Genomic DNA, 12,533 nt, shown 5'->3' with positions numbered 1-12,533 from the left:
TTATTATAAATATTTGATCGTTTGACTTAAGCTTGTGAAGTAACATGAGAAACCATAAAATCCTGTTTTAGGCCTGTTGATGAATTGCAAATATATAGCTATAAACTGTGTTGTTTCTTATTATTTATAATAGCACTTTAGCTGGAGTTATGGTTGGAGATTCACACTCCTTAACTCATCCTAATGCCAAATTTAAACATCAGTAATGTGCACTGGTGTCTGAAAACCCATTGTAAAATGTTAAATTTAAATCTTAATGATATGCATCATAACTATTGTAATCAGACATCCAGAGCTTCGCCTCCATTATTAATTGTCCAAAGCATAATGATTTATTGTAGCCCTGCAGAGTTATTATTAATTTTCTGGTTGATTATACCTGTGGGCGGCAACAACACGGTTCTGCATATAAGAATCTACTAAATGAAAAAGTATTGTTCACATGAAATGATGTCCTTGGAGAAACAACAGCTCATTTCTACTTTAATCAAACGTATGTAATAGCGCTGTTGATTAAGAGTACGGTGGCATTCAGAGGGGAAATGTAATGAACATTATCTGATGATATTCTTTGTTCCAACTTGAGAAGGGAAACTTTTTGTTGCATGTTAAATCCAAGTAACTGCTATCATTGGCAGGTTATGACTTGGCAATGCATGTCAGAGCTGAGCCCCAACTGCACCTGCACTGCAACAAAAACATGCAGCCCCAGTATATCACACTGGTGTGACACTGGTGGTTTACATTCCAAAGAAACAGTTGAGAGTGACAAGAGTGTGTGTAGAATACAAGCGGCTCTAAGCCAGGCAAGTCTGGGTATGCCTGAGGTGCAAACAGCCGGCCAAGTTCAAGCTTTGCTCAAAGAATCGCCGGGATCTCATCACTTACAGGAATGCACAGGTGTGGACTCTGCAGCACTCAATCCCAGTTAACCCTTGATCAATTTGACACTTTGCAAGGCTGATGCTAGTGGCAAGTTCCATGTGGGTTTGTGATTGGGTCTGATGCAACAAAGGAAAGAAGTCCAGAGTTTTTGTTTTTTTTTTGTCTTCAGTATCCTGGCCAAGTAAATCCCTTGACACTCTCCGGCTCATTTATAGAATCACAGCTGATGGTTGTGTAATAACACTTTTACTCTGATGAGCTTGGCGGGATCGCTAGAAGCATATTAATCTATCCATGTCCAATTAATCAATGCTGGATCACACACTCGTGCTCTTAACTGCAGGCTTATACTTACATTTAGTGACAATAGTTGTGTGTCTTACCAGGAATCGCGTTCCTATGGAACCTTGTACCTGTATATCTACATGCTCAAAGAGGAATTTTTGCATTAGTATTGATTGATATTTGGTACAAAGTTACCATTTGAGTCAGACATGGTTAGTTAGGAAGGCACTCTGGAGAGTTTCATTGATCCCATAACATATCGTTGTCCCTCAAACAAAATTTCCAAGGACCTCCATTAACTAAATTAAATTAAATACCCAATTAAAGAGCTTCACTCATAAAATTAGAAAGGAAGGGCATGATGAAGTATTTTAATTATACTGATTGGGGTAGTTTCTGGACATCACAGCAGTCTTATCATGAGGTACATGACTATTTGTTTGGTAAAGCACATCTGACACACCAGCGCCGAGGAGGAAATACAGCACCCTGCTCAGCCTGTCGTCTCTGGCCACCAAGAAGGAGAGGCAGATTAATTAACAGACCTTTGCAACCAATGAAGACAGGTGGCAATAATCCTGACAAGAGACAGATCTGAAGCTTCTTATACAAAACCAATTTCAGCTGCACTCAATTTTTTTAAAAAAGCTAATCGGAGTGAAGAACGAGAGAGTTGAATCCGTCTGGCTGCAGAATTTGTTTCTCTCTGATTGCCTTGTCAGGATATCTTATCCGATGGCAGATGACCAAAACCCCACCCTCCACGGTTTCTCTCTCTCTTTCTCACTCTAGTCTCTGCTAGAGAAGGACGAGGAGGAGGATGATGATATTGTGATGGATGAGGAATTATTTAAGATAGCTCTTAAAAGACAACACACTAACACAAGGATGAATAAAGCAAAGAAAATTGCTAAAATAACACCTGAGACACCTCCTGATACAAGCAGCTATGAAAATGAAAATGACAACAGTCTGAAAGAGGCCATAACAGAAAAATATGATTGGCAAAAGATTCGGAAAAAAAATCCTGCAAGACACAAAAGGTTCAAGGGCAAAAGTAGAAATTTTTTTTCCTGACCTCAACATGTTTCTGGTTAGCATCAGCTTTTATATAGTAAAACAAGAAGTGGTGAACCAGTTTTTACAGACCGAGAGTTTTATAGATTGAAAAAACTAAGGAAAAAAGTTAAAGACGTGATTGTAGAAGAGATGATTGTGGACAACTCTTTTTTTTTTTAAATTAATTTTGTCTGCTTTTACTTAGTTTGATACATGTTAAAAGGTTAGATATTTCTTTGTTCAGAAAACGCACAGTCCTATTGAAAATCCTCTTTATGTGAATTTCTTTTGGATTGTGTGTCAACGTGATTGTTTTGAAATTTGACTTTTATGAATAAATGTGATTATAAAAATCAGATCAATCTGTCTCTCTCTCTCTCTCTCTCTCTCTCTCTCTCTCTCTCTCTCCTCTCTCTCTCTCTCTCTCTCTCTCCCTCTCTCTCTCTCTCTCTCTCTCTCTCTCTCTCTCTCTCTCTCTCTCTCTCTCTCTCTCTCTCTCTCCACAATTCATTTTCTGTCTTTCCAACCCATATACAATCATGCAAATCCACACACATTGTCTTACACTTCTCCTCAAAGACATACAGATTTTTACTACTTGTCAAGTGTTGATGTGCCTTTCAGGGTTCCGTTTTCACATGGCTAACTAGTGATTCAAAATTAAATGGACTAAAAATGTTTCCTCATATTTAGCAGTATGGTTCCACTGTGAGTAGTAAGTTATAAACACAGAAATCTGCTCTGGGACTTTGATTGGTGTGTATTAGTTTAGCGGTAGTTCACTCTCACAAGGTTGGGTTGTGTATCAGTCATTTGGGAGGCTGTGATTACTGAGGGTCCCAAAAATGAAACGTGTTTGAGGAACCATTTTTCTGGCAATTTTATATATATATATATATATATATATATATATATATATATATATATATATATATATATATATATATATATATATATATATATATATATATATATATATATATATATATATATATATATATAGCATATTTTTATGCAACTTTAATTTAATTTAGATAGTTGAAGCACTACACAATCCAAGCTTTTTAATGTGTACTTTGTGGCATTAATAATCTGTTACTGCATCAGAAAGATCTACATTTGACTGTCAAAAACAAAAGGGTGTCCTGGTCATCCTTTAGATAGTCATTGAATTCCATTTTGAATTCAGATTCAGAAGAGTGTTTGCAAATTCATGGACCAGTGATTAAATAACTCAGTTGAAAATCCTTAACATATAGCAGCAGAATTCTGGTGGTTTGTGTGCAAAATCATCTTCACTGTTAGACAAATTAAATGGCATTAGTATTGTTTCTTATTTCCTCTCCTATGTAATCAATACTTTAATTAAATACTTTATATTTACATACACAGACTCAATGCGGGTATTCAGATTTAAATGAAAAGACGAGGCTAACACATTAGACAGTGAGGTTAATGTTAGCTTTACAGCTGATAAAAGTGAGAAGTGATCACCTCACCCAGACCTGTTTGGCACTTTTTCAGCTATGCCTAGTTGAAGGCAGTCTGCACATTTGGATACACTACATTTGGACATTTGTTTGTTGAAGATGTTGAATGATGGATTTCAAATCTATTAAGACTTCAAGGGAATCTGGTCTTTGAATCATAATTTACAGCATTCTTTTAAATAAACCGAAGTTCTGCTTCAAAACTTGCAGTCCACTGTAAAAGTGTGTAAAATTAAAGTGAACACAATGAGCTGCAACAAACTAAATTGCTTCCATAGAGGGAATTTATTCTAACTATTTATCTTGTTTATTGTCTTGGAGACAATGAGGTTATTTATCTGAACAGAATGGACCCCACTTGGTTTGCAGCAATACAATCAGCAGCACATTATTGTTAGATACTCTCCATTGGCAATTAGTACATAATAATGTGCTGCAGTTGCATTAATGTGATTGAGCATGTCTGCTTTGGGGATACCCACATGTAGCCTTCTTTCTTTTCCGCCACTCCAACTAACCCCTTATCGGGAGAGCCTCAAAGGTCAATGTTAGGATCCACCCTGAGTGTCCAAACACTGTTCCCTCAGGGACATTCATTTCCCAGCAATTGCATGAGCGGATGAAAAGAGAGGCCATGAAGCACGAAGAGTGAAAGGTGAAAAACACACCTCTGTGAAAAAAAAAAAAAAATTCACGGAGAAAATATAATGGTAAATTAATTTCCTAGAGATTAATGTACAAGATAAATATTTTAGTGTGAGTACTTATCTTCTGAAAAGTCAAAAGATGGATTCCTCCCTCCTCACTCCCTCCCTCCCCCCTTGCCTTGCTCTCTGTGTGTTGAAACAGCTTAGATGCATAAGGAGTCTAATGAGAGCAGAGATTCCAAGCTGCCTGATGGCTCTCATCAATCACCTTTCTCCTTTGGAGGCGCGATATCGTCCAGGGGAAGGGGCCACGGAGGGTTGAGTGGGAGGGAATGCATCAGGCTTTTAATCTCAATAAGTTAATAGACTTTCTGGTCCTGCTCCTGCTAAGTAGAACTTCATCCTGTTGTTTGCAAACAAGCAGCATGTACATGGGAGAGAGCTTCTTTGCATTTCCACATTACACAGTTGATTTGCATTGCAGCTGAAATGAGAAGATCTAACTGAAGTTTGTCGATACACCAAGAGAGGCAAGTGGCAAGTTAGAGACTGCTCCATACTAAGTTTAGGAAAAAATATCCAGATCTGTGCTGCAGCAAGTATAAAACAGATATTTGTGGTTGGCAAATATGTTATGCAGTTTTTAAGTTGCTTACTCATTTAACTGAATGCATGTAATGCAATTGTCAACAGGAAGGACACTTGAGGTGTATTAGTCATGACATACAGCTGAAAGCAATGTAGGAAAGAAATCTACAAGATCTTATCAAAATCTAGCATATGAACCTTTTCTGTGTTGTTTTTGGATGTGTCAATTATTTCATGGCAGCAGATCATTTTAGCTCTCCTTTAGAATAACTTTAACTTTGTCACATTACAACATTACGTTAACTTGCTGGGCTTGCACTAGGAGGTAGTATGACCAAGCCACTGTGGCTCAGTGTAAAAGAATTGAGTAAGCCACAAAAAGCCACATTCTGTGTCCAAGACAGCGACGCAGCGCGCTGATGACCAATGCTTGTTGCGGAGGGGGGGTAGGGGGGATACCCCCTGTAAGGGCAGGTACGGGGGGCCTCCCCCGGGAATTTTTTAGAAAATGGGGTTGTTTTCCTGCATTCTGAGGGCAAAATCTTCTGTTCAGTTTACCTACAAAAATATACTATATACTAAGTCAACAGTTCAAGCTGAACTATCTTTATTTCTGTCCTACTTTATGCAGGAATAAATGTGAGATTCAACAATTGAAAACTTGCATTCACTTTTGAAGATACAGACATACGAAATATTACTCAATGTTTATTTGTAAGTTTTACTTGGACTAGAAGACATTTTAACTTTGACCACCACCAAAACCATTGGTATACCATAGTTTAGTTTTGTTTTTTTAATTCGAGCCCAGACTTGATTCTGTGACCACCGAAAGTATTTTCCCTGTCCGTTTCTATCATTCTGGTGTACTCTTCAGATTACTTAACCAATGTCTAAGTTTTTACCCAGACAGTTAATATTCATCAGCGGGTATATGATAGGAACCCCTGACTGTAGATTCAGATGTTAAAATCGACAAATTGAAAGAAGCTTTAAAATTTCCCAGAACTAGTTACCTAGTTGTCTTTCTTGTTCTATAGCAGTTGATTCAACTGTGAATTTTATAAGCAAACTTGTACAGTATATTGTTGGTGTTTAAAAATATTAATTCATTCATTTATCCGCCATAGTGGATCACGGGGAACTGGGGCCTATCCCAGCTGTCTAGGGGCGTGAGGCGGGGGAAACTCCGGGCACAACGCCAGTGCACCACGGAGCGGTGGGAGGAGGCCAGAGAACCTGGAGAGAACCCACGCAGACACAGGGAGAATATGCAAACTACGCACAGAGCGGAACACGAACCCAGAACCGCCTTGCTGTGCGGCGACAGCGCTACCCACGGCGCCCGTGCCGCCTTGTCATTTATATATTTATATGTGTGTATATTTGCTTTAATTTTCCTGCTATCTGATATTATATTTAAGCATCAGATATAATTTCAGATGATGAAATGTATGTGCTTACTAAAAATGAGTGGAATCAAGCAATTATTATTTCTAAGATTACTTTTCTTTTTAATGGTAGATCAATCCCCACCAAACACGCATGAACAAAACGCCAAAACCTTTATCTGACTACTTTTTGATAATACTCCATATCTGCACCATTTTAACAGCATATCTGACCACAAGAAAGATATTATTGCATCTGTCCCTTTAGCTATAGAGACACAAAACCCCTGGCTAATTAAGTATCTCCTTTCTGGACAATGTGTTGTTGTTGCACCCCTGGAGGGAGAGGGGGTAATACAGAATATATGCAGAAAAAGTATTTGGGTTGACTGTCCAGCTATTAATAACGATTGTGTTTGGATAAATAGTGTCCTACTTTCAGATTCTGTGGCTCTAAATATTCCCAGTAGGCTGCTTCCCTCATTTATTGATGGATTGTTACAGTGTTTAAAGGTCACAGTAATAAAACATCAGAATGTAATTAACACACTGTGATTTTTAACCACTGGTTAATGAATTGCGTGTTGACTGAAGTTGTGGCTTGTTCCTAGGGCTAGTGTTTGGATTATCACATGCTATTTGGATTTAAGATAGTCATGAGAAAATGTTAAAAATAATTCTGACAACAACAAAAAAAAAGATCCCACAAGCATGTCAGGCACATCCTTGGTATCTGCTGGATGGTCCTAATCCATAGTATGTCTAAAATGAGGGTTCCTCAAAGAAAGAGATGGACTACTGTGTTTTCTTTGAACTGAGCTACTAAACAAGAAAGCACCAACAGCTTGTCGATGATGTGATGTTCAGGGGTGTCAAACGCAGTTGGTGGAGGTGGAGGTGGGACTAAATCAGGGATCAGCTCTGAGCCCCTTCTTGTTCGCTATGGTGATGGACAGGCTGACAGACGAGGTTAGACAGGAATCTCCATGGACTATGATGTTTGCAGACAAAATGAAAGGAAAGGTGTACAAAACGGTGGTGAGACCAGTTATGTTGTTTGGTCTAGAGACAGTGTCACTGAGGAAGAGAAAGAGCTGGAGGTAGCAGAGATGAAGATGCTGAGGTTCTCTCTGGGAGTGACCAGGAAGGATAGGATCAGGAATGAGTACATCAGAGGGACAGCACATGTTAGAGGTTTTGGAGATAAAGTCAGAGAGGCCAGACTGAGATGGTTTGGACACATCCAGAGGAGAGATAGTGAATATATTGGTAGAAGGATGCTGAGTTTTGAACTGCCAGGCAGGAGGCCTAGAGGAAGACCAAAGAGGAGGTTTATGGATGTAGTGAAAGAGGACATGAAGGTAGTTGGTGTGAGAGAAGAGGATGCAGAAGAAAGGGTTAGATGGAGGCAACTGATTTGCTGTGGCGACCCCTGAAGGGAAAAGCCCAAAGGAGAAGATTTTTAGACCGTTGATGCCCTCACCTTGAGTTTGACACATGCGGTGTAGTTCCGTCTAGCTAGTTCAGTCAGGTAGTTACCTTGGCTGAGGGGATACTTTATATATTAAACACATATTGAGCTGCTTGAACCTCATTTAAACTGATTTTGCCTTGATGGAAGCTGAAGCTCTCTCTCTCTCTCTCTCTCTGTCTCTGTCTCTGTCTCTGTCTCTGTCTCTGTCTCTGTCTCTCTCTCTCTCTCTCTCTCTCTCTCTCTCTCTCTCTCTCTCTCTCTCTCTCTCTCTCTCTCTCTCTCTCTCTCTCTCTTTCTCTTCTCTCTCACTCTCGTTAATAACGAGATGTAGAAGAAGCTCTTTTGCATGAGACCAACTGCTAAAAGATTTATACATATTACAGGAGCCCTTTGATTTACATAAGATCAATTAAATAATTAATTTGCCCAAAATCTAATTTTAAATTTAGTCATCTTTTGATTATTAAGTCCAATGAGTTCAAATTGACTTTTTTATTTTATTAATAACCTAACTGGGAGACTGATCCACAGCTTTGGCCTGTCAAGATTACTCATAAAATCAATCAGAATGCTTTTAATAAAACCGATTAACTTGAAAAAAGACCCACTTTTACTGACTTGTATGGGTGCAATTGCTCAAAGCATCCATCCTCACTGAGCATGTTAAAGAGTTTGTAATATAAAAACAAAAAGGGTGTTTGGGTTTCATTTTGTGGCGCTGCTGTTCCTCCTGGAGAAGATACAAAAGAACCTGATATGGATAGAAACCACAACCCAGTAATTTAATCAGAGTGACTAAAATCAAAGGAGGTAAAAGTTCAGGATCTGAATGCAATAAATGTATGAGATCCTCAGAACCTACTGACATAGCTCACTTGCAGAGGAGCATGCCTCGACAGAAAGAACTGAGTAATGAAGATGGATGCATTCTGTTATCAGGCAGCCACTTACTGAGGCCTTAAACATTTAGGATAGCTCAGATGCACAAAGAGTCTAATTAATGAATAGCAGCCATGAAAGAAGACAAGGCAAGTGTGCATTTGCAGATGAATTCCAGACACTAATCAAACGCTGTTTAAGTGGTTTGGTTTGTCTCCAGAGCGAGGCAATATTTGAGGAGGATTTAAAGTTGTGTTTGCATGCTGCCTTGATGACTGTATGCACTTCAATGTTTTTATCTATGTGCCTGTGTCAGTACCTTTGTTGGCATTTGTTTCACTTCTCAATGCAGATAGTGAAGTGGCAATCCAGTACTGGAAGAGGACAGTATATGCATAACAGGTGTGAGGTTATTATTATTGCTATTATTATTTCTACAATACTGTATTTGTTGACACTGCCTTTGTTTACTAGGCTGAAACATATAATGAATAAATAATATAAAGAAATATAATGAAATTGTCTGTAAAAAACAATTATTATTTAATGATACAAGTGTGGTTTTGATTATGCACTTATATTCTTCATTTGATTAGAAATCTATTCTAATCTATCTATTCTATTCCAGTACATAGCATGACTTGGGAATTTAGTGGGCCAAAATTTCTCATTGTTATGATTGTAAAATGTCCCAATTTCCCAATCACAGTTTTGTCACCAGGATTGAGTGGTGAAGCCTCAGCCGCACTAGCTACCTGCAGCTACATTCACAAAAACTAACATCTGAATGACATTTTATAATCCCAAAAGTCCTGCTGCAGATGAGGCACTGACGCTCAGCCCTGTTTGCAGACATACTTGTGCGTGAATTGATATTTTTTCTATTGTTGTTTAAAATCGGGCGAAATTCCAGCTCTCAACGGGAGCAGACGTCTTTCTTCTGTCTCCTGTTGTCGCTATCTCTCTAACTCATACCCAGACTGACTCTCATTTATTCTCTGCAAAATGACGAAACCAAAAGGAAAATCAGAGGATACTAAAGACCAGATGGTCTCTAAGAAATAATTAAAGAGTGAGTTACAGAGCAACTTTGATAAGTTAGGGAGTAACTTTGATAAAAAGTTGGAAGAAAAGCTCAAACCGGTGCTAGACACCTTGTAAGAAATAAAGGACAAAATGAAGAAAATGCAGGAAGACATGGATGAAAAAGAACAAAAAATTGGTTTCTTGGAACAGGGACAACAAAGAATGGATGACTTGGAACAAAGCATTCGCATAAATGATGTGATCATCACTGGAATCAAAATCAAGCCAAGGAATTACAGAAGTGCTTAGGCTAGCATTGACATCGAATCTCTGAAGCAACAAGTGAGTTCTCAACTGAGGGATCTGGAGGTAACTATAAATCCGGACCAGATTGAGACATGTTACCCATTAAGAAGAAGAAGTATACTTTATTGATCCCCGCAAGGGGAAATTACAAAGTCACTCAGTTAGTTGACAAGTATACAGGCCCCCTGAACATAGCATACAAGGGGGCCTGTAAGCATGCAGTTAGTACAATCACATTAAACTACACACATCAGGGAGGCAGAGTGACGGGCAGCGGCTTCGGAACGCACCCCAATTTTGAGCAGCTTGTAAGGGGGACGGCACCTTGCTCAAGGGCACCTCGGCATTACCATCTGGAGGTAGGGACCACCTGCAGTGCTGATAAAATTCAACAATCGTAAACACAAGATTGCTCTTCCGAAACAAGGCTTCAAACTGAAAGGAAAAAATGTCTACATTAATGAGAATCTCACTAAAAAGAATGCTGATATCTCTAAAAAAGCTCGACAACTGAAGAAGAATGGGCTGATCGACAACACCTGGACGAACAACTGCAGGATCTTCATCAAAACAAAGGGGCTTTCTCCGGAGCAGATGAAAACAATGGTGATCAGGAGTGCAGAGGAGTTGGTGAAATATGAGCAATAAAGACTGACAAGAATTGTTACTACACCAAAGATCAGTACAACAGAGTCACTTCAGTATTGGGAGCTCTACAATTTTGGACACGTCAAGTATTTCATGGAAGAGTCAAAAAAATCAACATCATTGATGTCAGAAACATGGACTAATGAACAAAAAAACAAAAAAAACAGAACAAAACCATGTATTTGTGATAACATGGGATAACATTAACTTTGACACTTTAAAGAGCATGTTGATATCTTTTGACCATATAATACCATGTGAAACTGTTAAAGTGTCTGTAACAAACTGGTTAATTTTTGTATAAACACTGTCTGCTGAAAGAGGTGAAGGTGATCATTATATTCTTGTGGAGAACACTGGCAAGGTCAACTTCTTGTTTTAACTATACATGATGTTAACAAACCTTGTGTTCCTAGGAAGAATGTAAACATGGTTATACTCTAGGGTAAAAGGCTAATATCTGGAAGTGGATAAGGGTATGAACATCGGTCAGAATACAATGTATGAGCTGATTGAAGACTTTTAATGTCTGAGCTTGTTGATTACATATTCTAATGAGAGACATGTTTTGTTGATGATTTAGGGGACGGGAATCTTACAAGCCAATGGCTTCTACCCATTAACCCTTTTTTTTTTCTTTTCGATATGTTGTTGATGATGATGTTTCAACACTGATGAAAGTGAAATACGTTGTAATAACATGTCTGGAAAGAAGAAAAAATAAACTGAATAAATAAAAAAAATAAAATTCAATCTAATAAGTGATAATACTGATAATCAGGCTGGGACTACAGTGACGCTAGCATGCAAGCTTTGAGGAAACATGGATATTCTACTAGCATAGAGATAGCTGTCTGGGTCACGTGGCCAATGCTAGTAAGGTCGTCCAAAATAAATGAGGGTCTATGGAGCTGAAACCAACGGATGTACCATCGATGGAGAAAATATAATGGTAGAAAACAGCACACATTAATTTCCCATTTAATGTGTTAAAGTTTATAAACCATTTGGTCTTTTTTGTATATACTGTATGTACGTAGATTAAAAAAAATATTTGAGATCTGTTATTTTTTTCTTTTAAAAACAATATAATCCATATAAAGGTTTCATAAAGATCCATGGTTAACATAAAGTGCAACATCAGTAGACCAGCCTGCTTACAATGAATATGATAAAAAGTGGCATTAAAAAATTTGCCAAAGCTGCCACCTTCAGTTATTTTGTCACCCAGCTGTAAACCAGTAACTGTGAGGATGTTTGCTTCTGGACTGATACCATCACCACTGCCATGTTGGACACTTCTATGTTTTTTACGCATCTAAATTTGGGCTAAAGATATCCAGACTGAGGCTGGTTTTCTTGTCTCCCTGCTCAGTATCAGCTCCAGAGGAGCTCTCCATGGCGGTTGATGAGCTTCCGGTGGCAGACGTGGCTCGTGCTGATCACGGCGTTTGTTTTGCTGGGACTGGTGCCTTATGTTGTTCACTGCATGATGACGGCCTTCACTGACCCTCCTCCTCCCTTCAGCTTTAAAATGGCAGCAGCCTCTTTTGGTCTGCTGACAGAGATCCTGCTGATAAAGTGAGTATTTTAAGTTTCCAATGTCTATAAGCATAACAGTTTTACTATTTCTTTGATTTGAAGTGGCCTCGACTTCAACTTTGTATAACATGTCATAATACAGTCAAAATATTAATGATTAAAACAATGATGTTTGACTCTTTGCTCTGTGTTTCCATCTGCCAAAAGCTATAATATTTTCAAGTAAAATTTCAATGTTATGAGTTTGACAACAAGACTTTTCTCTGTCAACAAAATAATCAGCTCTTAAAACATGATATCATTCGACCCCACC

At 38.4% G+C, this 12,533-nt stretch overlaps 1 protein-coding gene across 1 annotated transcript in view; it reads left to right on the top strand.

Moving 5' to 3' along the window:
• LOC137598909 (uncharacterized) overlaps window positions 1-12,533 on the top strand; it is a 71,044-nt gene that overhangs the window by 49,836 nt on the left and 8,675 nt on the right. Inside the window, exon 4 of the mRNA XM_068319474.1 lies at window positions 12,054-12,259. Within this exon, the coding sequence (XP_068175575.1) occupies window positions 12,054-12,259 (206 nt within the window). The remainder of the gene's footprint in view (window positions 1-12,053; window positions 12,260-12,533) is intronic.

The sequence above is a fragment of the Antennarius striatus genome, chromosome 7 (genome assembly GCF_040054535.1).
Source record: "Antennarius striatus isolate MH-2024 chromosome 7, ASM4005453v1, whole genome shotgun sequence".
In the NCBI taxonomy this organism is placed as follows: domain Eukaryota; kingdom Metazoa; phylum Chordata; class Actinopteri; order Lophiiformes; family Antennariidae; genus Antennarius; species Antennarius striatus.
This window is presented reverse-complemented; position numbering and strand designations above follow the sequence as displayed.